This window comes from Mauremys mutica, chromosome 2 (assembly GCF_020497125.1).
Source record: "Mauremys mutica isolate MM-2020 ecotype Southern chromosome 2, ASM2049712v1, whole genome shotgun sequence".
Lineage (NCBI taxonomy): Eukaryota > Metazoa > Chordata > Testudines > Geoemydidae > Mauremys > Mauremys mutica.
The window spans coordinates 237,177,205-237,204,796 of record NC_059073.1 but is presented as its reverse complement, the minus strand read 5'-3'; the positions used below and the strand labels follow the sequence as shown (position 1 = coordinate 237,204,796).

At 55.9% G+C, this 27,592-nt stretch overlaps 1 protein-coding gene across 1 annotated transcript in view; it reads left to right on the top strand.

Annotated features, from left to right (window-relative positions):
* Positions 1-27,592, top strand: part of LOC123363276 (ATP-dependent translocase ABCB1-like) — a 63,150-nt gene that overhangs the window by 8,992 nt on the left and 26,566 nt on the right. Inside the window, exons 7-11 of the mRNA XM_045004144.1 lie at positions 1,941-2,066; positions 8,974-9,177; positions 22,501-22,671; positions 25,988-26,149; positions 27,073-27,312. Of these exons, the coding sequence (XP_044860079.1) occupies positions 1,941-2,066; positions 8,974-9,177; positions 22,501-22,671; positions 25,988-26,149; positions 27,073-27,312 (903 nt within the window). The remainder of the gene's footprint in view (positions 1-1,940; positions 2,067-8,973; positions 9,178-22,500; positions 22,672-25,987; positions 26,150-27,072; positions 27,313-27,592) is intronic.

Genomic DNA, 27,592 nt, shown 5'->3' with positions numbered 1-27,592 from the left:
CACTTGCTGGAAAAAGTAAGGGAGAACAAATGGGGCTTACAGCATAACCTGAAGGTGAGTAAATTTGGCCTCCGGTGAATTGAATCAGAAGCAAATTCTTCATTCAAGCTCACTCACCAACAATGCCTCACCTCCAGCCCTCATGTGGTTAAACCCAGAAAGCTGTTTGTGTCCGCGCTTCAGAAGATCTCAGCTGCTGTGATATCCCATGTGGGGAGAGGTAATCTTGGAGATAGCCAGGACTCAACCTATTTTAAGGCTTATTGGTTAAAGCCATTATTCTAAATCACTCCAGACAATGAAATGGAAGCCAGTGCAGATCACAGAGCATGGAGGCAAGATTCTCCCTACAGAAAATGCCCTCTAAGAAACAGACTGCCATGCTCTCCACCGGCTGAAGTTTGTGAGGGGAGGCATCTTGTTGTACAGTCCCATGTATGGTATTTTGCAGTAATCCAATATTTCTCTCTGAATTGACATCTGTACCGGAACTGAAAGTTCAGAACCTTTTGGCCAAGTGTAAAATACAAACAAAATGCTATTAGCCGCTACTGCTTCCTGCGTGCAAAAGCAGCTCTGGATCCAACAGGTTACGAACTCACTTGAGTGTGCTGCTGTTAGCTCTACCATTTCTTCTGATGGGTTCCTCCAACCTACAACCATAAACTCAGTCATCTCTGAGGTGAGTCACAACTGACTTGCCTGCCTCAAACCCACCCTGTAACTTGCTGGCTAAGCCAGTCAACTTCTCCCAGCTGGGTCTGATGAAACAGAGACCTAGAGCTATATTATCTGAATACTGAAGTCAGCGTAGTCTGTAATGTCTCACTGTCTTCCCCTAATGATCTTGCATACAAATTGAGCAGGAGGGTGACAAGACAGAATCCCACATCACTCTACACAAGAGAAATCCTGGGCCGGATGAGCCACAGTTTGGGGCTGTGGCTGGAATGGGATGGAGCCATTTCAGAATGATTCCATCCATCCCTTCCAGACTCCACCCTGTTTCAGCAGTGGCTCATTATCAATGGTATCAGAGGTAGCTGGCAAAGCTAAAAGAATCATCCTGGATACCTGGTTCTCATCAATCACCAGCCAGAGATGATCAACAGACCAGATCAAGGCAATGTCCATTTAGTACCTAAATTTGGAATGAACCGGGTCAGAGAGAGCTGAAGACTCTAGTTATTATCAGCATTACCTTGACATGCCCTTTCCTGCCTTACCTAAAAAGGGAGATTAGAGCTGGGATGGTCGTGATGAGAAATGATGTTAAAGGGGTGGAGAATGATGGTCAAGCAAACACCAAAGCTTATCCACTATTAGCTTACTGGAAAACTGGAGCTCTTCTGGTATAGTATAAGGAGACAAGAACAATATTACTGTTTTTATCTTCTATTACAAAAAAATGTGTAGTCATAAATCAGCCTAAATATACATAAGAGTTCCCATAGAAGACAAATATTTGGTCACTAACAATATTAGATATTCATAAGATGGGATAAACAGACTGAAGTAAAATGTTCCTAAATGTGAACATAGCAACAAAAGTGTCATTACTCCATAACTAATTCCTCCCTAGTAAATTCCAGAGATTGTCGAATCCTGACCCTTCATTCCATTGGGGATATTACAACACCCATTTTGTTTTCAGAGCCAAAGGGTTTTTCTTAGGGCAGTCTTTATAGAATAAGAATAGAACAAAGCAAGATTGTTATTAATAATAAAAACTTTTTCTTGTCATCTTCAAAGTGCTTTCCAACCCGGATTGGAACAAAGGACTGAAAGCAGGCCTGGGAGTTAAATACACTGTTAGACCACACCTCTCATTATTGGCTTGATCATGATGCCAAGCATCTTAATAGACCTTTTTCTAAACAAACCATTTATTTAAGCAGCTCTATATTTATTGGACTAACATATAAAGATGATATTTCCAGATTCTCAAGGGCCTGAACCTGAAAGTTCAATCGGGGAAGACCATCGCTCTGGTTGGCTCCAGTGGCTGTGGCAAAAGTACTGCTATTCAGCTGCTACAGAGATTCTATGATCCAGTCCAAGGAGAGGTTAGTTTGGATGAACTGTCGATATTCCAGGCTACTAGGATGAAGATTAATTTCCTGACTAGATTACACCTATACTTTAAAAGGATATTACACCAAACTGGATTCTTAAAATAACAAAAGATCAGGGAAGGCTCCAGGCCCCAGCACGCCAAGCACGTGCTTGGGGCGGAATGCCGCGGGGGGGTGCTCTGCCGGTCGCCGGGAGGGCAGCAGGCAGGCAGCCTTCGGCGGCATGCCTGCAGAGGATCCGCTGGTCCCGCGGCTCCAGTGGACCTCCCGCAGGCGTGCCTGCTGAGGGTCCGCTGGTCCTGCGGTTCCACTGAATCCGTGGGACCAGCGGACCCTCCACAGGCACGCCTGCGGGAGGTCCACCGGACCAGCGGGACCGGTGACCGGCAGAGCGCCCCCTGTGGCATGCCGCCGTGCTTAGGGCGGCGAAATGTGTAGAGCCGCCCCTGCAAAAGATACGTAGCATCCAAAGAAATTCTAAAACAGATTTTTCATTACTTGTATGCCATGAGAATGAGAATATTGTAAAAACTTAGATAGGACTTTACTGACATTAAGGGAAGTCAAAATTTGTATTTAAATATTCAGGGAGAAAAGGCAAATGCGTCACATTTATTGAAAATACAACAGTTAGCATATGCTTTTTAGTATCTCTCTCTCACACACACTCTCTCTGTCTCTCTCTCTCTCTCTCCTGCCAGTTGATGTTTATAGTTACCAGTTTGTTGTAGCTCGAGTCAATCTAACGGCCAGTTAGATTGAGCATGAGTCTCGATCCGATGCTCCCAGGCTTTGCAGGACTGAACCCAGAATTCTGTGGCACAACAACCCAGCTTTGTAGTTGTAAATTCCTATTTGAGTCCATGCATTTTGCAATGTCATCCTGTCCTTAAGTGGTGTTAATCCTGGGGTTTTCTGCTATTATCATTTGATGGTTATTGTCAGGCTTCCCATTGTTATCTCCTATTTGTTGTCTCACTTTTTGAGGTGTCTGCCTCACCTTAGAGGTTGTCAATGCTGCTAACATGTTTAGCATTGGATACAATGGATGTTTTCTGATTGTCTCCTGGTCTTTCCAAGTCTCTCACTTTTTCTTGACCATCTGGACCTTTGTGATGGCTTTCTTTGACACCTTATCTTTTCCTGATGCATGCATTCCTCATTCACGCAAACAATCTCTTACAGAAACCTTCAAAGGTATAGAGAAGCAGTATTTTATATTCAGCAGAATACATTATAAATCAAGCCTAGCTAAATCTTATAACTTAAACAATTCCCATTGGTGCTTCAGGCCCTCAACATCTCTCTAATCTCCTTAACATAGGCCTGGTCTACACTAGGACTTTAATTCGAATTTAGCAGCGTTAATTCGAACTAACCGCTCAACCGTCCACACCAGGAAGCCATTTAATTCGAACTAGAGGGCTCTTTAGTTCGAATTTGGTACTCCACCCCGACAGGTGGAGTAACGCTAAATTCGATATGGCTAGCTCGAATTAGGCTAGGTGTGGATGCAAATCGAACTTAGTAGCTCCGGGAGCTATCCCACAGTGCACCACTCTGTTGACGCTCTAGACAGCAGTCCGAGCTTCGATGCTCTGACCAGCCACACAGGAAACGACCCGGGAAAATTTGAATTCCTTTTCCTGTCTGGACAGTTAGAATCTCATTTCGTGGTTGGACATCGGGGCGAGCTCAGCAGCACCGGCAGCAATGCAGAGCTCTCCAGCAGAGGAGTTCATGTAATCTCTGAATAGAAAGAGGGACCCGGCATAGACTGACCGGGAACTCTTGGATCTGATCAGTGTGTGGGGCGAGGAGTCTGTGCTTTTGGAGCTGCGCTCCAACAAACGGAATGCAAAGACCTACGAGAAGGTCTCCAAAGCCATGATCCAGACAGAGGATACAGCCGTCATGCAATGCATCGCCGCGTGAAAACCAAGGACCCCAGACAAGGCTACCAAAAAATCAAAGCGGCAAACGGACACTACGGAGCCTGCCACCACTGCCCCACCAGTGACCATGGACTCTGATGATGGGACAGTGTCGACGGACAGTTCCTCGACGATGTTCACGGACGGGGAAGTTGAGGAAGTGTTTGTGGAGGACGAGGCAGGCGAGAGCGCTTACAACGCTGGTTTCCCCGACAGCCAGGATCTATTCATCACCGTCACGGAGATCCCCTACCAACCCTCCCCGGCCATGAACCCGGATCCTGAATCAGGGGAAGGAGCAGTCGGTAAGTGCTTTAACCATGTTAACTTTTATTCTTAATATAACAGGAATCTGAAGTGTGTGAGAAGGAGGTCTCTCTATATATGGTGATAGAACAGAAATCCTCCTGGGAGAGCTCCACAAAGCTCTCCTTCCGTTAATCGATAAGCATCAGCAGGAGGTTCCTGGGGAGAGCTGCCTTATTGGGTGCTCCGTGATAGCACCCTTTTCCGCGCGAGGCTTTCATGCGGTATTCAGGGAGCATTGCCTCCCCGAGCACGGCTGCATCGGTCCGTGGTTTGTGATAGATTTCACACAGCATGCGCTCTCTATCTCCTTCAGTGCCCGTCCTCACGGTGATCTTGCTAGGAGACTCATGCATCTAAGTAGTGGAATTACTGTTATGGTGCGCCTGGTCCAAAGTATTTTTAATAAATCCACGGACAGACGGCATAGCACAGACTCAGCACGCAGCTGCGTGACGAGTGTAACGGAAAGCCAAAGAATCAAATGGACGCTCATGGAGGGAGGGGGGAATGAGGACGCAAGGTATCCCACAGTTCCTGCTGTCTCCGAAAATCATTTGCATTCTTGGATGAGCTCCAAATGCTTCTATGGTAAAACACCGTGTCCGCGTTGGTTCAGGGCACAGCTCTGCAATTTACACCCCCCCCCCCGAACCCGAGAAGTTAAAGGGAAATCAATCCTCTGTTGACTCGTTTACATGTCACCGTATCTTTACTGAATGCTGCAGATAGATGGGATGCTGCAGCACTCAACACCAATATCCTTGCTCTCCCCGCCCCGCCATGGGTGGCTGACGGTACAATACGATTGATACCCGTCGTCATCTTCAGCCTATTGGCACATGGGGCAGTGCAAAAGGGCTGGTAACCATGCCGACTAGCATCAGTAAGGTCAATCAAGGGTGCCTGTCCCTAATTTTTCATGGCAGATGGTGCAATATGGCTGGTAACCGTCCTCATCATTGCAACAGGGGGCTGAGCTCCATCAGCCCCCACCCTTCATTGTAAATAAAAGATTCAATTGCCCCTGGACTAGAAGAGGGATGATGGGCTCCTTCATCCACACTCCTTAATGTCCTGCCTGGACTATCATTGCAGCTGGAGGCTTCCTTCCACTCATTTCTCACAAACAAGTCACTGTGTCTTATTCCTGCATTCTTTATTACTTCATCACACAAGTGGGGGGACAATGGTATGGTAGCCCAGGAAGGCTGGGGTAAGAACAGAATGAACAGGTGGTGTTGTTGCAGGAGCACCCCCTGTGAATAGCATACAGCTCATAATTTATGCAGGATCGGACACAGAGCAGCTGTGCTCTCTGGTTCTATGATACAGTGGTTCTCTAGTACACTTGCCCATATTCTAGGCAGGACTGATTCTATTTTTAGATACCAAAAAGGAGGGATTGACTCAGGGAGTCATTCCCAATTTTGGCTTTTGCGCCCCTGGCTGATCAGCCAGGGGCACTTATGACAGCACCAAATGGTGCAGTGCAAAAGGACAGGTAACCATGACCATCTTATTACCGTCTTCTTACCAATTCGTGGTATGGTAGACGGTGCAGTATGCCTGGTAACCATCGCTGCTGTCATGCAAAAGCAAAAGCATGCTGCTGTGCAGCGCTGCTGGGCCGCCTCTGTTAGCGGCATCTAGTACACATACGGTGACATACACAAAATCCAAAACAGGCTCCATGGTTGCCACGCTATGGCGTATGCCAGGGCAATTCATGGAAAACGTGCTCAAAATGATTGTCTGCCGTTGCTTTCCCGGAGGAAGGAATGACTGGCGACATTTACCCAGAATCCACCGCGAAAATGATTTGTGCCCTAGCAGGCACAGGGGTCTCAACCCAGAATTCACACAGACAGCCTAGACTCAGCTAATTGTTCGCAAAAAAGAATATTTGCAAGGAATTCACTCCCTGTTTCCCATCTCACAGCTGCCACTGTCTCCAGACCTGACACAGCATCCCCCTCGCAGAGGCTTGCAAAGATTAGGCGGCGAAAGAAAAAGACAAGGGACAAGATGTTCGAGGAACATATGGGCTGCTACCTAGCAGAGGCGGACCAGCAGAGCCAGTGGAGGGAGACCGTCTCTCTGTGCCAGCGCTCACACAGCGAACGGGAGGAGAGGTGGCGTGAGGAAGACAAGCAGGCGACTGAAACAATGCTTGGACTAGTGAGGGAGCAAACGGACACGCTCAGGCGCCTTGTGGATGTTCTGCAGGACCGCAGGAGGACAGAGCCCCCCTGCAGTGTATCTGCAACCGCACTCCCCCGCCACAAAGTCCCATACCCCCCTCACCGAAAATAATCAGGAGGAGGGGCGGCCGGGGACGTGAATACTGTCACTGCACCACAGCACAGTGCTCAAGTACCCAAAAGCTCTCATACCCTACAGTTGCCGAAGTCCTTCACTTCCAGACTCACAGTAGTCCCAATCCCAGTCCCATCCTCTAACTGTCTACTTAATTAATACAAATGTTTTGCTGTTAATTACTGTTTCCGTTATGTTTTTTCAAAGAAGACTGTGTTTGAATGGGGGGCGTGGGGAAGGGGGTGGTTAATTGCATAGGACAGTCACCTTTCCCAGGGTACAGACACGGGGGCAGGATCATCAGCGGGTCACACACACGGTGCAGTCAGTAGGCACCCTGGTCGGTATGGGAGGTGGTTTCCAGGATCTGTGTGGGCGGGGGAGATGTGACTTTGCAGCGGGGGAGGGCGGATACAGATCTTATACAGCGGTCCTTGTCCTGGACCGCTGAGTCACGCAGCTGAGGAATCTGTATCCGTCCTCCTCCACCACAAGGTCACATATCCCCCCGCACACAGAATTCGAAAAAGAGGGATGGCAGGCTCCGTTGAAAGAAGCATTCCGGCACTGCGGACCGCTCTAGGAGCAGGAGCCTGTCATTCCTTGAGTTTAGAGGCGGTCTTTACATCACCGCACACCCTACCCAGCACAGTCTGCCTCCCAGTTTCAACCCTTTAACGCAAAGTCATGAATAAAGAAACCTTTCTTAAGTAACAATGGGACATGTATTTTATTTTTACACGTGTGTTGGAAGTGGGGGAAACGGGGTGAACGGGGTATGTAACCGAAGAGGAGAGTCAACAGTAACTGGGTAAAGAAACAGGGGCAGGTTCAGCTTCTCTGTAAAGAAACTGAACAGTCACAGGTCACGCTGCTCGCTGCTCGCTGGTATTTGAAGAGTTCCTTGTCGCTGTCCCAGGTGCCTGTATAGGGCTTCATGAGCAAGTGCATTAGCGGGCAGGCTGGGTCCCCGAGGATGACTATAGGCATCTGCACATCCACAACAGTTATTTCGTGGTCCGGGAAGAAACTACCTTCCTGCAGGCGTCTGAGCAGCCCACAGTTCCTGAAAACACACGCATCATGAACCTTGCCCGGCCACCCGACGTTGATGTTTGCAAAATGTCCCCTATGGTCCCCCAGTGCTTGCAGCACCATTGAAAAGTAGCCCAATTTCTCATCAGCTGACTGTGGAAGAGGTGGACGATAAAGTGCGAGGAGGAGAAAACGGCGATGATCGCAGCGGGCTCCATGCTTGCAGTGCTGTGGCGTCCGCGCTGTCACTGACCAGAAAAGTGCACGAACAGATTGCCCGCCGGCGCTTTCAAGGAGGGAGGGAGGGAGGTTGTGATTGACGGTTGAATGACGACACTTACCCAAAACCACCCTCGACACATTTCTCCCCCCAGCAGGCATTGGGGGCTCTACCCAGCATTCCAATGGGCAGCGGGGACTGCGGGAACTGTGGGATAGCTTCCCACAGTGCACCGCTTCCAAAGTCGACGCTGGCCCCGTGAATGTGGACTCAGAAATTCGAATTAGTGTATTTAGTATGGATACACAAATTCGACTTCATAAGGTCGAATCCACAAATTCGAACTAAGTTGATTCGAAATAGTCTTGTAGTGTAGACAAGGCCATAGATACAATACAAGATCCTGTCTCTTACTTACTAAAACCTTAAAACAAAGAAATGTATATTTAACTAGAGTCCCTAATTTGTAATACATATAGGAAACTATAGTAGACATTATAACTTATCCAAAAACAAAAGGGTGACCATAATCAGTCATAAGGATTGTTCTGGTCTGTCATTCCTTTCTGCTATTCAAAAAGGGTGGCTGGCAGGATGAAATCAAATCATACATTAATTCTCATAGTACAATTATAAAACACTGCTCCTACAATATCCTTTTTGTTTAACCTTCTCCTTTCATTCTTCTAGTCTGAGGTGATTGTGAAGATATAGTTTTAATTTTTCCTGGTCATTTTGTTTAAATGTTATTGCTTTATTCTATGTGAAAAGCTGCTAAACAAATATTGAAGTCAATTATTATACATCTCTACCTCGATATAACACTGTCCTCGGGAGCCAAAAAATCTTACCGCGTTATAGGTGAAACCGCGTTATATCGAACTTGCTTTAATCCACCGGAGTGTGCAGCCCCACTCCCCCGCAGCACTGCTTTACCGCGTTATATCCATATTCCTATTATATCGGGTCTCGTTAAATCAGGGTAGAGGTGTATCATTATTATTATTATTATATCATTATAACAACTAATTATTTGAAACATAATACATTTCCTCTAACTCTTCATTTATGCCTTTCCACTCAGATTACCTTAGATGGACGAGATATTCGGACACTTAATATAAAGTGGCTAAGAGAACGTATTGGCCTTGTAAGCCAGGAGCCTATTTTGTTTGCTACAACAATAGCTGAGAACATTCGCTGTGGCAGAGAGGGTATTACTGATTCTGAAATTGAGAAAGCAGCTAAAGAAGCCAATGCTTTTGATTTTATATCCAGACTGCCTGAGGTGAGTTGATGTAATTTGAGCACCGTATAACTGTGACAAATTCTTTGGTTTCTCTCTCTCTCAGTTCTTCTGAATTTTTGTGGCCCAAATTCTCTGCTGGTGCAAATAGATGCTACTACACTAGCTTTTCACTGATGTTTTGTCATTTATTCCAATTGACAATTTGACCCACAGTGTTCTTAATTTACAATACTAACTGTATGTCATGTGGCAACATTTTTTAATAGGGTGTGCATCTATTGGGTTTCCAGGAAATGGGGCGGGCGAGCCCACCCCATGCTAACGGAACCCCCCCCAGCCTAAGGGGAGGTGCCACAGAGCCTCAGAAACCCACTAATTGCGGGGGACAACTAATAAAAGAACAGGGACAGGAGTGCGGTCAAAGGGTCATAAGAAGGGAGCCTGACGGTGACACCGAGCAGAGAACCCCGGACAGCGCCCACTGCTCCTCGAAGGCGTCAAGGGAGCCAGCGGACGCCGCCCAGAGGAACTCCGCCCGGAGACGTGAACGGACTAAGGATCGGAAACAAGCCCCACAGTCGCAGGAGTCTCCATTGGCCAACCGCCTCTCCCTGGTCGCGTAGATTGCCATTTTTGCCAGGGCGAGGAGGAGGTTGACCAGGAGGTCCCGCGACTTCGTGGGGCCACGGATAGGGAGTGCATGGAGAAGGAGGTGTGGGGAAAAGTGCAGCCAGAAACGCAATAGGAGATTAGTGAGGAGCCGGTAGAGGGGCTGCAGCCTGGCGCACTCTATGTAAATGTGCGCCAGGGTCTCCCTCACGCCGCAGAAGGGGCAGGTGTCTGGGACAGGGGCAGGTGGCAAGGGAACAGGAGGGGCTGCATCGGGGGCCTCCGCAGGGAGGGACTGCGGAGGAGGGATGGTGGTACCCTCCGGCGCTGCCACGTCTTCCCTAGCCGTCATCGGCAGATGGGTTGTCCCCTTGGGCATGGCGGAAGGCCCGGTGCCTGCGGCCCCCCGTCTGGTCTTACGGGGGGCTTCCGCCTCAGGTGGCACGGGCGGAGCCCGAGCCTTCCGCTTACCCCGCTTACCCTCCACCCGGGTCCAGCCCTCCATGGCATCGCCTGCGGGCTGGTCAATAAGGATTGGGTCAGGGGGCAGAGAGGACAGGTCGGGGGCTGGGAGAGGCACTGGTGGAACAACAGGAGGGAGGGATGAATCCCCCTGGGGAGAGCCCTCTCCCACGCCCGGCAGTACCCCTGCCGCACCCTCCTCCACAGGCCCCGCCAGAGTGCAGGCAGCGGAGGCGGGGCTCTCCCGCCCATCTGGGCGCCCCGGAGAACGTACCCCTGAGGCCCGAGCGGGAGCAGCGATGGACCGAGGGGGAGGAGGGGCGGCTCCGGGTACCGGGCGGTCAGGGGCACCGGCGATGGCGGGGCCGGCGCCCTGCTGGGGCTCGGGGGTCCCGAGAGCTCCTCCGAGCCGGGCCATGGGGCAGTCCCTCCGGACGTGCCCCGTCGCCCGGCAGAGGTAGCACCGGGCCTCCCCCGTGGAGTAGTGCACCCGGTACTGGGCCCCCTGATAGGGGACCAGGAAAGACCCCTCGAGCGCCTCTCCGCCACGCGCCGCCGGCGGCAGTTGAAGCTGCACCTGCCGGCGGAACGAGAGGACGTGACGGAGGGCGGGGTCTTGGCAGCCCAAGGGGAGAGGGCTCACCACGGAGATGGGCTTCCCCAAAGTAGAGAGGGCGGGCAACAGGGCGACATTAGGCAGGAAGGGAGGGACGGAGGTCAGGACCACTCGGACACCCAGGTCCTCCAGCGGTTCCAGGGGGACGAACACGCCCCCCACCGCCAGGCCCTTCTCCACCGCCTCCTGGGCGGCGGCCTCCGAGGCAAGGAAGAAGACCGCCTTGCCGTACATTTTGGAGGCCGCCACGATGGCCGTGGGCCCCACCACTCTCGCCAACGCCCGCACGTAGGTCTCCACGTGGGGCGAGGCGGGCACCAGGAGGCAACGGACGCCGTGCTTCCGGGTCAAGGTGGGGAAGGGGCCCCGGCCACTGTAGATGGTAGCGGAGGCGGCGGTCGGGGGAGATGACGTAGCGGCGGGCGGGGGGGCCGCCGCCACTTGGGCGTACGCTCTGGGGGCCGAGGGAGGGACGCCCGCAGAGCTGGTGGAGGGAACAGCGGGGAGGGGCGCCGTGGCCGGTGGCGGGGCCACAGCAGCAGCGGCAGGCTCCGCCATGGAGGGCTTAGTCTTTCTAGCGGGGCCCTTTCCCTTCTTTTTGCCCTGGCCCTTTCCGCCGGCTGGGGGGGCTCCCCCAGAGGCGGAAGGGGCCAGGGACGTGGCAGCAGCAGAGGGCACCCCATCGGTCGCCGCTGCCGGCGCCTCAGCGGGAGCGGTGGCAGGTGGTCCGGCAGCGGCGGGTGAGGTCAAGACCGGGAGGCGTTTGGGGGGAGCAGGCGAGGGAGGGCGGACAGACGTCGTCCCGGGAATCCCACCCGCCGCCCCTCCCGCCATGCTGAACGGGGAGGGAGGGTAAACACCGGAGAAAGGGGGTGGGGGTAAGGGACAGGTCACCTACTCCTCCCTGCTAGGCTGTGGGCAGGGAGGATGGTGCCAACAATGGGGGGGGGCAGATACGGGGACTATCGAGGACTTCGGGGGGGGGGGTCAGTCACCGACAGAGGATTGAAATCCGGCTCCTCTAGCTGCACTAGGGGAGGGGAGGGGAAACAAGAGCAATGGGGGGTGCAGTGCAAGAGGGGCAACTTAAACAGGGGAGAGGCACAAGCGCACTGATGGAGCTATGGGTGCACGAAGGGAGGGGCTAATCAGGGCAAGGGGCCGCGGAGGGAGGGGAGCAACCAGGCTGGGAGTGGGGCGGAGGGACCAAGGGGCTGGCGTCAGGGCCGGGGCAGGACAAACAAAGCTGCAAAGGGAGATGGGCGGGGCAGGCAAACAAACTGAAGCTGGGTGCCGGGGGAGGGGGGGCCACAAGGGGCGAACGGGGCAGGCAACAAGGGGCAAAGCTAGGGGGCCTGTTGCAGAGGGAAAGGGGTCAGTCCAGGGGAAGGGGGGGGTGCGTGCACCCACAAGCACTTGTGCAAAGTCAATGGCTGGCTGGCTGCCGCTGGAGGCCCAAACGGTGGCAATAGGGCGTGGCAGGCCAGGCGAGCAGCTGAGTCCCAGAGGCAGGAACTGAGGCAGATGGTAAGGGACTGCAGGGATGGTGGAGGGGGCAGCGGTGGTGGTGGGGGTTGGGGGGGGGACACAGATGGACCAGGGGGCAGGCTCCACGCCACACCCCCGTGTCCCCACAAACACAGTCTAAACCCCCACCACTAGAGCACAGTCAAAAAGTTACTCAGTTTTTAAGGCCCCCTCCACAGTGGTCTTCAGATTCCTGTGCACTTCCCAGCAGCCGGTGGTCTTCTCAGTCCTCCTCCAGGCTCCAGCAGCTCCCCGGGACAAACACAGCTCCAGCAGCAGCAGCAGCAGCAGCCTCCCCTCCTCCAGCAGCCCTGGTGGCCAGGCAGGAAGGACCCCCCAGGTGGTAGCTGTAGTGGTGGTGGTGGGGTCCTGGCTTCTCCCTCCAGAGGTGGGGGAGTGGGGGCTGGCCAGCAAGGCCCCCCCCACCCCTCACTCACCCACTCAGCAGCAGTTGTAGCAGGAGCAGCAGTCCTGGGAAGAAGCACTCCAGCCAGCAGCAGCAGCCCAGGAAAGGAAGAAGGAGCTCCAGCCAGCAAGGCAGCCAGAGAAGGGGGAGCCCTCCAGCCAGCAGGGCAGCCCAAGCGGGTAGGCAGAGCGCTCCCTGTACTATTGGGTTATCCGGGAGAGGGGGCGAGCGGAAGCCCGCCCCATGCTAACGGATCTCCCCCCCAGCCTAAGGGGAGGATCCACAGGGCCACGGAAACCCACTAAATGCGGGGGACAACTAATAAAAGAACAGGGACAGGAGTGAGGTCAAAGGGTCATAAGGAGGGAGCCTGATGGGGACACCGAGCAGAGAGCCCCGGACAGCGCCCACTGCTCCTCGAAGGCGTCAAGGGAGCCAGCGGACGCCGCCCAGAGGAACTCCGCCCGGAGACGTGAGCGGACGAGGGACCGGAAACAAGCCCCACAGTCGCAGGAGTCTCCGTCGGCCAACCGCCTCTCCCTGGTCGCGTGGATGGCCTTTTTAGCCAGGGCGAGGAGGAGGTTGACCAAGAGGTCCCGCGACTTTGTGGGGCCACGGATAGGGAGTGCAAGGATAAGGAGGTGAGGGGAAAAGTGCAGCCAGAAACGTAACAGAATGTCGGTGAGGAGCCGGTATAGGGGCTGCAACCTGGCGCACTCTAGGTAAACATGCGCCAGGGTCTCCCTCACGCCGCAGAAGGGGCAGGTGTCCGGGACAAGGGTGAACCGCGCCAAGTACACGCCCGTGCTCACGGCCCCGTGAAGGAGCCGCCAGCTGATATCCCCGGCGGGCCTCGGGACCAGGGTGGAGTAGAGGCTGGCCCACCGGGGCTCCTCACCCTCCACAGGTGGCAAGAGGTCCCGCCACTTGGTGTCGGGGCGGGACACGAGGGTGAGGAAGTGAACGGTATGGAGCACGAGCGCGTAGAGTTGTTTCCTTGGCGCGGTTTGGAAATGGACCGGCTGCAGATCGTGCAGCCGGCTAGCGGAGAAGGGGCGGGGGGGCCGGTCGGGTCCACGGGGCAGGGGCCCGATGAAGAGGTCCGGAGGGCTCGGGGTGGGGGGTGGGCGGGGCGTGCCCTTGCGCAGGACCCGGTCGAGGTAAACCCGAGCAGCGGGCGGCAAAGCGGCCTTCACCTCCTGTAGTACGCGCCGGGGAGTACAAGGTCTGGAGAGCCCCATCCGCCGAGCGAGCGTCAGGGGATCCAGCCAGTCTCCCCGGTCGTAGTCCAGGAGGTCTCCGACCCTGGTGGCTTCTGCCAGGACCAACCTCTGGCGCACCGCGGGGGACTCCGCCACCTGCACACGAAGCTGTGGGTTGTGTAGCAGGGGCTCCGCGAGGAGGTCTGCCCCCTCGGTGGCCGCCACAGACCTGGTCGCAGAGAACAGCTTCCAGGTCCGGAGGAGGTCCTGGTAGAAGACCGGCAGCCCGGAGAGGTCTCGCGGAAGGCCCCTCGGGTCGAGATAAAGGAGCTGCCGGTCGTATCGGAGCCCTCGGAAGCGGCGCAGGAAGGCGTGCGCCAGGGCTCTCCATGCCGGACTACCCGCACCATAAAGGAGCCTCTGCAGTGCCTGGAGGCGGAAGACGTGGACCTGAGTGCGGAGGCACTTCAGGCCCTGCCCTCCCTCCTCCAGGGGCAGGTGGAGTACCCCTGCAGGGACCCAGTGCAGTCCTGGCCAAAAGAACTCCAGCACCACCCGCCGGAGGTCGGTCAGGAACACCGGGGCCGGGACCAGGGTGTTGAGCCGGTACCAGAGCATGGACAGGACCAGTTGATTGAGCACCAGTGCCCTCCCTCGGAGGGAAAGGCACCGGAGGAGTCCCGTCCATTTCCGGAGCCGCTCCGCCACCCTGCCCTGCAAACCTTGCCAGTTCTCCGGCGGAGAGGGATGCGTGGCAGAAAGGTAAACGCCGAGATAGAGCAGCGGACCCACGCTCCAACGGATGGCCTGAAGCGCGGGTGGGAGGGAGCTCGCCTGCCACCCGTCCCCGACCACCAGGCCAGAGCTCTTGACCCAGTTGACCCGGGCGGAGGAGGCCGCCGAGTACACGGCTTGGCAGGCCTCCACCCGCGCCAAGTCGCCCGGGTCCTGGACCACGAGGAGCACATCGTCGGCGTACGCCGACAGGACCAGTCGCAGCTCCGGCTCCCGAAGCACCAACCCCGTCAACCTCCTGCGGAGGAGACAGAGGAAGGGCTCGATCGCCAGGGCGTACAGCTGGCCCGAGAGGGGGCACCCCTGCCGCACTCCCCGCCCGAAGCTGACCGGCTCGGTCAGGGTCCAGTTGAGCCTGACCAGACACTCTGCGGAAGCGTACAGCACCCGGAGAAAACCCACAAACTGGGATCCGAAGCCTAACGCCTGCAGAGTGCCCAGGAGATACCCGTGGTCCACCCTGTCGAACGCCTTCTCCTGATCCAGGGACAGGAGGGCGAACGACAGACCATCCCTGCACCCAAGCTCCAAGAGATCCCGGACCAGATACAGGTTATCGAAGATGGTACGGCCCGGGACGGTGTAGGTCTGGTCTGGGTGGATCACGTCCTCCAGCACGGACCCCAGCCGAATCGAAATGGCCTTCGCGACAATTTTATAGTCCGTACTGAGGAGCGAGATGGGACGCCAATTCCGTAAATCGCGGAGGTCCCCCCTCTTCGGCAATAAAGCGAGCATGGCTCGCCTGCACGAGAGAGGGAGGACCCCGCTCCGCAAGGACTCGGCCCAGACGGTGACTAGGTCTGGGCCGAGGACGTCCCAGAACACGCGGTAGAACTCCACGGTCAGCCCGTCCATGCCCGGGGATTTATTGGTGGGCATGCGACGGAGGGCTTCCGAGAACTCGGCCAGAGTGAGAGGCAGCTCTAGCCGGTCCCGGTCGCCCGCGCTGACCGTCGGGAGTCCGTCCCAGAGCACTTTGCAAGCGGCAGGATCGGTCGGATCCGGGGAGAAAAGGCGCGCGTAGAAGGTCCGGGCCCTCTCGCACATCTCCGCCGGATCCGTGAGGGGGGAGCCGTCCTCCGCCAGGAGGCAGGTGACGTGCTTCTTGGCCCCCCTCCGTTTCTCCAGGGCGTAGAAGAAGCGGGAGCCGCGATCCATCTCCCGAAGGAGGCGGATGCGGGATCGAACAAAGGCGCCCCGGGCCCGATGGTCTTCGAGGACCCGGAGCTCCTCCCGCTTCTCCCGGCACGCTCCGCAAAGGGATGGATCCTCGGGGCTGGCGGCCAGACGCCTCTCCAGCTCTAAGACCTCCCGCTCCAACTGCCCTATCGCCGCATCCCTCCGTCGGCTGGCGCCCCGGGTGTAGTCACGGCAGAAGAGCCGGGCGCGCACCTTCCCCACATCCCACCACCGCCGCGCCGAGGGAAAGGCGCGCCGCTGCCCTCGCCAGGCCAGCCAGAACTCCCGGAAGGACGCCACGAAGCCCCCATCCTCCAGCAAGCTGTTGTTGAAGTGCCAATAGGCCGGCCCCGGCCTCTCCGCGCAGAGAGAGGCCGTCACGGTGACGAGGTGGTGGTCCGAAAAAGGGGCCGGCCGGATGCTGGAGGACTGGGCCCGTGAGAGATGGAACCGGGACAGATAGATGCGGTCCAACCGGGAGTGGCACGACCGATGGGCTTCCACCCGGACATAGGTGTACGTGGAGGCGTCGTCCGGGTGGTGGTCGCGCCAGACGTCCACCAGGGAGTGATGGGCGACGATCTCCCTGAGGACGTCCGCGGCGGCCGGGCTCTGCTCGGTTCCCGAGCGGTCCCGCTCCTCGAGGACGGTGTTAAAGTCCCCGCCCAGGACCAGGCACTCGCGAGGATCCAGGGAGCCGAGGAAGGCAGACGCCTGCTGATAGAACAGCAGCCGTTCCGGGGCAAATGCCGGGGCATAGATGTTGATGAGGTTGACCACAAGCCCCGCCATGCGGACCCGGAGGTGCAGCAGGCGGCCCGGCACAGCCTCGGCGACCCCCAGCACCTCTGGCCGTAGGTCGGGGGAGAACAGGGTAGCCACTCCAGCCTGATGGGTGGTGAGATGGCTGAAGTAGACCCCGTCCCCCCACTCCAGCCGCCAGTTAGCTTCCGCGGCCGGATCCGTGTGGGTCTCCTGCAGGAAAACCACGGAGTACCCCCCCTCCCGAAGGAAGGAGAGCACCTGGCTCCTGCGGAAACCCACTCTACAGCTCCGGGTGTTTAGTGTGGCAAAGGTGATGACTGCCATGAGGAGGGCTGGGGGGGATCCACGTCAGCAGGGGCGCTCACGGCCCCCATTGGGCCGCGCAGCAGACTGTGGCCCACCCCGAAGGCGAGCAGGGAGTCACGGAAGCCGCGCGCCCGGTGGTAAGCCGCGACATTCTGCTTCCCGGTCCCCTTGCCCTCCCCTATGAGGGCTCGCGTGGCCAGGAGGATCTGGTGGAAGTCCCCCCAGCGCTGGAGAGCAAGCACGACCTTGTTGCGGGAGCCCCGGACATCCTCCAAGAACTCCCGCAATTCCTCTCGCAGCGTATGGGGGGGCGGGGTCACTGGCCTCCGGGGGTCCACCGGTGGGGCCTCTGGCGCAGCCCCGTGGCCCGCTGGGATGGGTAAACAAGGGGCGGACCCGCGACGTGGCGCCCGATGGACCGGCGCCACCTGGTCCGCCCCGGCTCAATGGGGGGGGGCGGAGGGAAGAGCGCAGCCCCTAGTGGGTCGGGACTGTGGAAACCAAAGGCCGCACCCTGGGAGTCATCCTCCGGGAAAGGGAAGGAGACAGCCCCAGGGGCGGCAATAACAGTACAGGAGGTGGAGGGGGCAGGGCTGGGGTCAGGAGCAGTGTTGGGGGGAGGGACAGAGATGGGACCCTGGGCCGCAGGAGCAGGACCATCGGTAAGTGGCTCCTCGCGGCCGGGCACGGGGGTTTGAGGGGTAGGGAGGGGGTCCCCAGTGACACCGGGCTCGGGCTCAATGGCAGGCAGAGCAGCCTCGGCACGGGGAGATGTGGAACCCTCAGGGGGGCCCCCACCCGGGAAGGGACTCGATTGCTCCGCACCACCGAGGGACACCTCCGGTAGCCCATCTCCCTGCCACGAGGCACCGGCCGTCGCCTCAACAGGCTCGGCGGCCAGCAGCAGGATGCCATCCGCAGCCGGGCAGGTCGAGGAGGCCAGGGGACCTGCAGAGGCAGGAGCGGACATAGCAGGAGGGATGGTGGAGCAAGGGGAGGGGGGAGCTGGGGTGAGGTCGGCCAGGTCGAGGCCCGTTGGCAGAGGGTCGTCTTCCCCCGGGGTGACCGGGGTCAGACCCAGGGCCTCGATCTCCGCAAAGATGGAGGGGAGCTCACCTTCCACCACCCCGGGGTCCTCCCCACTCGTGCCCGAGGCGACGCTCACCTCGGGTATTGCGGGGGGCGCAGGTGGCAAGGGAACAGGAGGGGCTGCATCGGGGGCCTCCGCAGGGAGGGACTGCGGAGGAGGGATGGTGGTACCCTCCGGCGCTGCCACGTCTTCCCTAGCCGTCATCGGCAGATGGGTTGTCCCCTTGGGCATGGCGGAAGGCCCGGTGCCTGCGGCCCCCCGTCTGGTCTTACGGGGGGCTTCCGCCTCAGGTGGCACGGGCGGAGCCCGAGCCTTCCGCTTACCCCGCTTACCCTCCACCCGGGTCCAGCCCTCCATGGCATCGCCTGCGGGCTGGTCAATAAGGATTGGGTCAGGGGGCAGAGAGGACAGGTCGGGGGCTGGGAGAGGCACTGGTGGAACAACAGGAGGGAGGGATGAATCCCCCTGGGGAGAGCCCTCTCCCACGCCCGGCAGTACCCCTGCCGCACCCTCCTCCACAGGCCCCGCCAGAGTGCAGGCAGCGGAGGCGGGGCTCTCCCGCCCATCTGGGCGCCCCGGAGAACGTACCCCTGAGGCCCGAGCGGGAGCAGCGATGGACCGAGGGGGAGGAGGGGCGGCTCCGGGTACCGGGCGGTCAGGGGCACCGGCGATGGCGGGGCCGGCGCCCTGCCGGGGCTCGGGGGTCCCGAGAGCTCCTCCGAGCCGGGCCATGGGGCAGTCCCTCCGGACGTGCCCCGTCGCCCGGCAGAGGTAGCACCGGGCCTCCCCCGTGGAGTAGTGCACCCGGTACTGGGCCCCCTGATAGGGGACCAGGAAAGACCCCTCGAGCGCCTCTCCGCCACGCGCCGCCGGCGGCAGTTGAAGCTGCACCTGCCGGCGGAACGAGAGGACGTGACGGAGGGCGGGGTCTTTGCAGCCCAAGGGGAGAGGGCTCACCACGGAGATGGGCTTCCCCAAAGTAGAGAGGGCGGGCAACAGGGCGACATTGGGCAGGAAGGGAGGGACGGAGGTCAGGACCACTCGGACACCCAGGTCCTCCAGCGGTTCCAGGGGGACGAACACGCCCCCCACCGCCAGGCCCTTCTCCACCGCCTCCTGGGCGGCAGCCTCCGAGGCAAGGAAGAAGACCGCCTTGCCGTACATTTTGGAGGCCGCCACGATGGCCGTGGGCCCCACCACCCTCGCCAACGCCCGCACGTAGGTCTCCACGTGGGGCGAGGCGGGCACCAGGAGGCAACGGACGCCGTGCTTCCGGGTCAAGGTGGGGAAGGGGCCCCGGCCACTGTAGATGGTAGCGGAGGCGGCGGTCGGGGGAGATGACGTAGCGGCGGGCGGGGGGGCCGCCGCCACTTGGGCGTACGCTCTGGGGGCCGAGGGAGGGACGCCCGCAGAGCTGGTGGAGGGAACAGCGGGGAGGGGCGCCGTGGCCGGTGGCGGGGCCACAGCAGCAGCGGCAGGCTCCGCCATGGAGGGCTTAGTCTTTCTAGCGGGGCCCTTTCCCTTCTTTTTGCCCTGGCCCTTTCCGCCGGCTGGGGGGGCTCCCCCAGAGGCGGAAGGGACCAGGGACGTGGCAGCAGCAGAGGGCACCCCGTCGGTCGCCGCTGCCGGCGCCTCAGCGGGAGCCGTGGCAGGTGGTCCGGCAGCGGCGGGTGAGGTCGAGACCGGGAGGCATTTGGGGGGAGCAGGCGAGGGAGGGGGGACAGACGTCATCCCGGGGATCCCACCCGCCGCCCCTCCCGCCATGCTGAACGGGGAGGGAGGGTAAACACCGGAGAAAGGGGGTGGGGGTAAGGGACAGGTCACCTACTCCTCCCTGCTAGGCTGTGGGCAGGGAGGATGGTGCCAACAATAGGGGGGGGGGCAGATACGGGGACTATCGAGGACTTCGGGGGGGGGGGTCAGTCACCAACAGAGGATTGAAATCCGGCTCCTCTAGCTGCACTAGGGGAGGGGAGGGGAAACAAGAGCAATGGGGGGTGCAGTGCAAGAGGGGCAACTTAAACAGGGGAGAGGCACAAGCGCACTGATGGAGCTATGGGTGCACAAAGGGAGGGGCTAATCAGGGCAAGGGGCCGCGGAGGGAGGGGAGCAACCAGGCTGGGAGTGGGGCGGAGGGACCAAGGGGCTGGCGTCAGGGCCGGGGCAGGACAAACAAAGCTGCAAAGGGAGATGGGCGGGGCAGGCAAACAAACTGAAGCTGGGTGCCGGGGGAGGGGGGGCCACAAGGCGCGAACGGGGCAGGCAACAAGGGGCAAAGCTAGGGGGCCTGTTGCAGAGGGAAAGGGGTCAGTCCAGGGGAAGGGGGGGGTGCGTGCACCCACAAGCACTTGTGCAAAGTCAATGGCTGGCTGGCTGCCGCTGGAGGCCCAAACGGTGGCAATAGGGCGTGGCAGGCCAGGCGAGCAGCTGAGTCCCAGAGGCAGGAACTGAGGCAGATGGTAAGGGACTGCAGGGGTGGTGGAGGGGGCAGCGGTGGTGGTGGGGGTTGGGGGGGGACAAAGATGGACCAGGGGGCAGGCTCCACGCCACACCCCCGTGTCCCCACAAACACAGTCTAAACCCCCACCACTAGAGCACAGTCAAAAAGTTATTCAGTTTTTAAGGCCCCCTCCACAGTGGTCTTCAGATTCCTGTGCACTTCCCAGCAGCCGGTGGTCTTCTTAGTCCTCCTCCAGGCTCCAGCAGCTCCCCGGGACAAACACAGCTCCAGCAGCAGCAGCAGCAGCCTCCCCTCCTCCAGCAGCCCTGGTGGCCAGGCAGGAAGGACCCCCCAGGTGGTAGCTGTAGTGGTGGTGGTGGGGTCCTGGCTTCTCCCTCCAGAGGTGCGGGAGTGGGGGCTGGCCAGCAAGGCCCCCCCCATCCCTCACTCACCCACTCAGCAGCAGTTGTAGCAGGAGCAGCAGTCCTGGGAAGAAGCACTCCAGCCAGCAGCAGCAGCCCAGGAAAGGAAGAAGGAGCTCCAGCCAGCAAGGCAGCCAGAGAAGGGGGAGCCCTCCAGCCAGCAGGGCAACCCAGGGACACAGAGAGGTCCCTGTGGCAGGGTGGACCCTGCTCCTGCTGTGAGGGGTTTAAAAGTGGCCTGGCAGGGCTTGAGAAGACAGCCTTTAGGCTGGGCTGATTGGGGAAATGGCTGCAGCTGGGGGCCACGCCCCAAACTGAGCCCAGGGCCTTATAAAAGGCAGGAAAGCCAGAAGCCCAGACAGTCTTCCTCTGCATGTAGAGGGAGATGGGCCTAGCTGCTGTGAACTAGAGACCAGATACCTGAGTGAAGCAGGGCTGGGGAAGGCTAAGGAGCTGGGGAGCTCCAGCCTAGAAAGCCCCAGGCTGCGGCCTAGCGAAGGGCCAACAGCTACTGGGGGTTGCAGAGGGCAGCCCAGGGGTAGGCTAAGGCAGCAGGTCCAAACCCCTTTTGCCTGTGATGAGTGGGCCGATGCTGCAGTCTGCCCCAGGGTGTGGGGCTAGACAATGACTGACAGTAGCCACATATTGAGGCAAGGTGGGGCTAGAGGGTAGGGGTTCCCTGAGGAGGGGAGACCCTAAGAGAAAGGGGTTACTGCTAGGGGGTAGCACCCCATGTAAGAGGGCACCGGGTCCAGGGAGGGACACGGGGGGCCAGAAGACAGGTGGATCACCAGCCTGCAGAGGGCGCTCCGTTGCCTGGAACGAGCTAATTCCCCAGAGCAACGAGCAGGAGGTGCTGCAGGGGTGAGTCCAACCCGTTACAGGGTGGATAAGGAATTTCTATGGACAATGAGAGATTTTTTTTCAATTTATCAGATTGTTTTTATTCTGTTTTCTTCTGCTAGGTATTATCTATTTTTTTCCACTTCCAATATTCCCATCTTTTTTTTTGTTTTTTTTTTTGTTTTTGTTTTTTGTTTTTAAACTGGTTTTGCTTGGCAAACAAAATTGCTTTGTGTCCTGAGTAGTCACTGGTTAGTATTGTTAGCCAAACAAATGGCTGGATTCCTTCAGCCAGTTCTAGTTTGTCTGGTTTTTTTCACTTCAATTGCTGCTTTTTATAATAATTGAAAAATCTAATTTTAGAGTTAAAATTAAAGAGTACCTTCTTTAAGCTAATAGAAAACCATCACACCACATACTAATTCCTAGCCAACTAGAAGGTGAGACAGAGACAAAACTGTAAACCAATCGTTAGGAATTTTAAACTGTCCTCTGCCTCAAGGGGGGAAAAAACACTGAATGTAATTGGCCAAGACACTTCTTTAGAAGTAATTATTCTTAAAGCGTTTATTGGAGCATCCATCATAAAACTTTTAAAAGAGGGAATTTCTGTATATGATAGTAACAGTAAGACGGGGGTGGGGGTGTAAAAGGATTTCAACTGACCCCTTCTGCAATCTCGATACTCCTCTCTCAGAAACTTAACACCATGGTGGGGGAAAGGGGAGCTCAGCTGAGCGGAGGGCAGAAACAGCGAATTGCTATTGCCCGTGCCCTGGCAAGGAATCCCAGGATTCTGCTGCTGGATGAAGCCACGTCTGCTCTGGACACTCAGAGTGAATCTATTGTGCAAGCAGCTCTTAATAAGGTAGGAATCCTGTTGCTAGAGTTATCAATCAGTATTAAGAAGCACAACAACCATATGGCAAGCTTGACATTAAAGGCTATAGCATGCCATCTGTTTTTAAGCACAGCTCTCCGTTGGTTTCGAGGAGGGCATTGAAATCAATAGGGATGCATGCTCAAATTTTGGTGTCATGATATGACCCTGTAATATTTAATCAAAACTCCATTAAGCAATCTCAGGGTGCTGAGCCTTATATTCTACATAGATAATATCAATATTTATACTGAATTACACACACACACACAGAGTCACTCTACATGAAAAGAACATTAAGGTTCCAAAGTCAAGCCCTCAAAATTTAGGGAATGACAGAATTAAAGTTTCCTGGTCAACATTAATTTGGTCCCCTTGTGCGTCTGCATTAGGGGACAGTCGTCAGTTACATGATCCCATACTATTTTTTCCACAAGACCCCCTGCTTCATTCAGTGCAGAGGATGGTGCTATTCAACATTCAGTGCTAGTCAATATTTCTTTTCATCCTCAGCATTCAGTGGATGGCCCCATGCCATTCAAACCCTGCTGTGAAAACAGAATTATTAACTTCCTCATGGGCTTTTCTATACCTCTCATCACTCTAGTATCTGAGTGCTTCATAAACACTAATGAATTTATCTTCACAACACTCCCAAGAGGTAAGGTGGTAGTATTACTCCCATATTAGAGAAGGGGAACTGAGGCATGGAGACGTTAGTGTTGAAAGTGCATACTACTTTTGGGTGCATGATCTGTGATGCCCAGGACTCAATATTTCAGAGAATTTTGCTTTATACAGTGCTAGATATGTTAAAAGCACATCTCCCATTGACTTCAGTTGCAGCCGTGAATGCTCAGCACAGAGACATGTCTAGAATCCAATTCTCTAGGGCAGTATTCAGCTGCTGCAACAATGAGACCATCCTTTCTTTTCTTGCAATCCCCTGTCTCATTCACTACACACCTTAAAACAGGGCCTCCCAGAGGTGGGGAAAAGTGGGTCAATTTGCCCCAGGCCTCGGGCCCCGCAGGGTCCCCCAGGAGAGTTTTTCAGGGCCCTTGGAGTGGGATCCTTCGCTCACTCCGGGGGCTCGGAAAACACTCATGGAGCCTGGGCCCCCGGAGATTCTGCTCCTGGTCTTCACCGGCAGCGGGTCCCTCCGCTCCGGGACCCGCCGCCAAAGTGCCCCGAAGACCTGGCTGCACTTCGGCGGCGGATCCTGCTTCGGCGGTAGTTCGGCGGCGGGGGATCCTTCCATTCTGGGACCCGCCGCCGAAATGCCCCGAAGACCCGGCTACACTTCGGCGGCGGATCTCGCTTCAGTGGTAATTTGGTGGCGGGCGGCCCCCACTGCGGGTCTTCGGGGCACTTCGGCGGCAGGTCCCAGAGTGGAAGGACCCCCCGCCTCCGAATTACTGCCGAAGCCAGGGCCCCCCACTGCCGAAGACCCCAGTCCCCCGGAATTCTCTGGGCGGCCCTGCCTTACAACTTCTGCAACAAATAAGGCAGGTTTCCTGCAGACAAGAGCATCCTTTACTGCATAACTTTGATTCCTTCCATAATCACTGTTCATTCTGCTCTCCCTACTCTTGTTTCCTGTGCTGGTGTCACAACCCAATGGCCCTCTCCCCTTAGGGAGGTCCCTGGGAAGGCAGATTAGCACTGTATATTGCTAATGCTGTTGCAAGCATGACAAAGCATTTTGGGGAGGATTAAAGGTGTGTGAGTGGAGAGTGGAAGGGGTTTTTTAGGTCACAAGAGGCCGAAGACGGGGAGAAGAAAAAGAAAAGAGCAGAGAACAGGTTAATTCAACACTGCAAATAACAAGCTCAGTTCGAAGATAAAACACTGTCCTCCACCCAACGACACTGCTCGCAGCCAACTACACAGACCTGCACCTGCTGGACAGCAAAACCAGCAAAGAGGAAAACAAAGCCCTGGGCTGCAGAGGCTAAAACACAAACAAGACAACACGAGTGGGAGCCAGACAGGCGTCCCTGGAGCTGGGATGCTTTGGGAAAGGGAAAAAACCATATCAAGCCTGTTTGAACTGGTACAAAGAGCACCGGAATAGAGGGCCCTGACTGAAACCACCCCCAAAGAAGCCCAGGACCCTCCTGAGAGCTGGGGCAACTTGGAGATTACAGTGGATCCCCGGGACGACCTGGGCCCAGGGCAAGAACTCCCGTCCACCCCTACCCCTCTTCTTCTTACGTTACACCCAGGCCTGGCCTGCTTTGGGTAGTGCTTGTGTGAGTGTGAAGGTGGGTTAGGGCTTGGGGCCCTAATGCTTTCTCTCTTCCCCTGAGCGACGTGGGAGCATTCCCAGCACTCTCTGCTGTATTTTATTTTATTAATAAAGCTTTAAAATTTAAACACTTTATGTGTTACGTCATCTCCTCCTCCCCAAACAATCCTGCTGCGTCAGCCCGATCACCTGACGCTCCAGGTAGATTGTCATACTGGGGACCACAACTCCCCCTGACTATAGGGAGGAGAAATTGCAGGCAAAGTCCTGCCCAGCCCCTACAATCCTGGGCAGGAACATGCTTAGTCACTGTGTGGGGATGGTGCATGTGCACTCCTGCCATACAATGCAGCGAGCTCAGACTGTTTCTTTGGGGAATTTAGCTGCTGAACTCTAATAAGTCTCTACTGAGCACATGCAAATTGAGATGTTCAGAGCCTCATATCTCAGCCCCCCCAAATTTGGGCAGATTTTCATGGGAATGGTAAAAGGCACCTGATACCAGTGAGCCATGCTCATCTCCTCCAAATTTCATATCCCTGCTCTCAAGCATTTAGGTGATAAAGCTTCTCAATTAAACAGTTATAAGAATTTTTTAATATGGGCAAAACAACATTATTTTCTCTAACCTCATTCTGAGAAATCATTGAACCATTTTTGCTAAAATAGGTGGGCGGGGGGAGGAGAAGAAGGTGAGGCAGATATCAGCATGGAAAGTTTCATCCCAAATAATTAAATCTTGACAAAGTTATAAGCATCTGACAACAGGTCTTACAATTGGAAGTGTCAGGCAACCTTAGCTATAGGCAGTGAGTACCTGCACAGCCTATAAAATTAATCCACTTTCCCCTGTCATTATTATAAATGTGGATTTTGTAATCAGAAGTGTCCTTTGGTTATTAAATCAGACAGCAGGCATGGAAATATTGATCAGCTATAGAGGATCAGCAGGGCTTTTACGCTTGTATTTTCCACACTGTTAGGTAGGGATTTTCTGGGGCGGGGGGTTCACCACATTTTAAAATAAATCTCTCTGGTTTTTTCCCCGGTAAGGCTAGGGCTGGACGTACCACCATTGTGATAGCTCACCAGCTCTCCACAATCCGAACAGCTGACATTATCGCTGGATTTCACAACGGTGTTGTTGTTGAACAGGGAGCACACAATGAACTCATGACACAGAAGGGTATCTACTATTCTCTTGTGATGCAGCAGGTAATGAGATGTGATAGAGCACTCCTGACTAAATGCTTCAGATTTACTGGCCATCTCTCTACTCCAGAACATTATCTGCATATCTCACTCACAGGTGCTGATTTTTGAATTTGCTGGAGGGTGTTCCTCTCCGTCCCCCTCCCCCTCTCTTGTGACCTGTGGGCAGGGCTTCGGGGGTGAGAGGGAGGGAGGCTGAGCAGGGGTGGCACCTCTGGGCAGAGCACAGGTGGGCCTCGGGGAAGAGGCTGAGCAACAGCGGGACCTCTTGTTCGAGTGCGATGGGGCCTTGGGGAGGAAGAGGCCAATCGGGGGAGAGGCCTTGGGGTGGAGTGGTGGGTGGGCCATTGGGGAAGGGCCACAGTCCAGGCGCTGGGGCCCACAAAAGATTATCCAGCCCTGCAAGTGCTGAACACCCCCTATTTTTTTTGGTGGCTGCTTGAGCCACAGAGCACCCACAGTGTTGGCGCCTATGATCTCACTGATACTATTGCTGACACATGCAAGTTCTGCATTCAAACAGCTGGGCCATTTTCACTTTGCAGTTTCTGCATATTTTCTAGTTTAGTGAAAGTTGATCAGTCAATCTTGTTTCTGAGTTGGAAGTGGTTGGTTTTTCACCGGTAGCTTCACATTTACACAGTGTAATGAGTCAAACATAACTGAGCAAAAGAGGTGGATGACATCATAACAGAACTATATAGATAGTGCGGGGGGACATACAGAGCCAAATTCTCTGCTGGTGTAAGTTGCAACTGCACCAACTTATACTGGCAGAATACTTGGTCTATACAAACTACCATATGAAAGTGACAATGTAACCAAAGTGGTGGTGGTTTTGTTTGTTTCCATACCAAGTACATGTTCCTTTCCCTTGCTACAAACTGTCTTGTGACTGTGTATCACTGTTCCTTGCTTGTCACTAGGGTCATGGTGGAAACACTCAAAATGAGATGTCAGAAAGTGATGAAGAGACAGAAGATGAAGACTATGAGGAAGAGGATTTAGATGATCTCAGGATGGAGAATCTGACTGATCTTGGTGGTTTTGAAAAACCAGGAATCACTGAGATGGGAAGCATTCCTAAGAGATCCGGAAGGCATACAAGCAGAAAGACTTCTTCTAAGAAAACGTCGTCTGAAAAGAAGAAAACAAAGGAGAAAGAGGTTAGTGTTACAATTCAGTTTAATCCTAAAGTTTAGTGATAGCTTGTGAGAATAGGAATAAAGGTCATTCTATTTTCTTTTTTAAAAAGATCTTAATCCGTGTCATCTTTGCTATGATTCTGTCATATGCAGCATTGACCTGGGCGAATACTTGAATTGGGAATCTTCAGGGAAAACACAGGTGTAAACAAATCAGTCTTGAGACAGATCCTAGCTCCTGTCCCGCAGGACTAGCTGGGCTTGGCTCCCTACTCCTCAGAGGTTGAAGCACTGCTCAGAT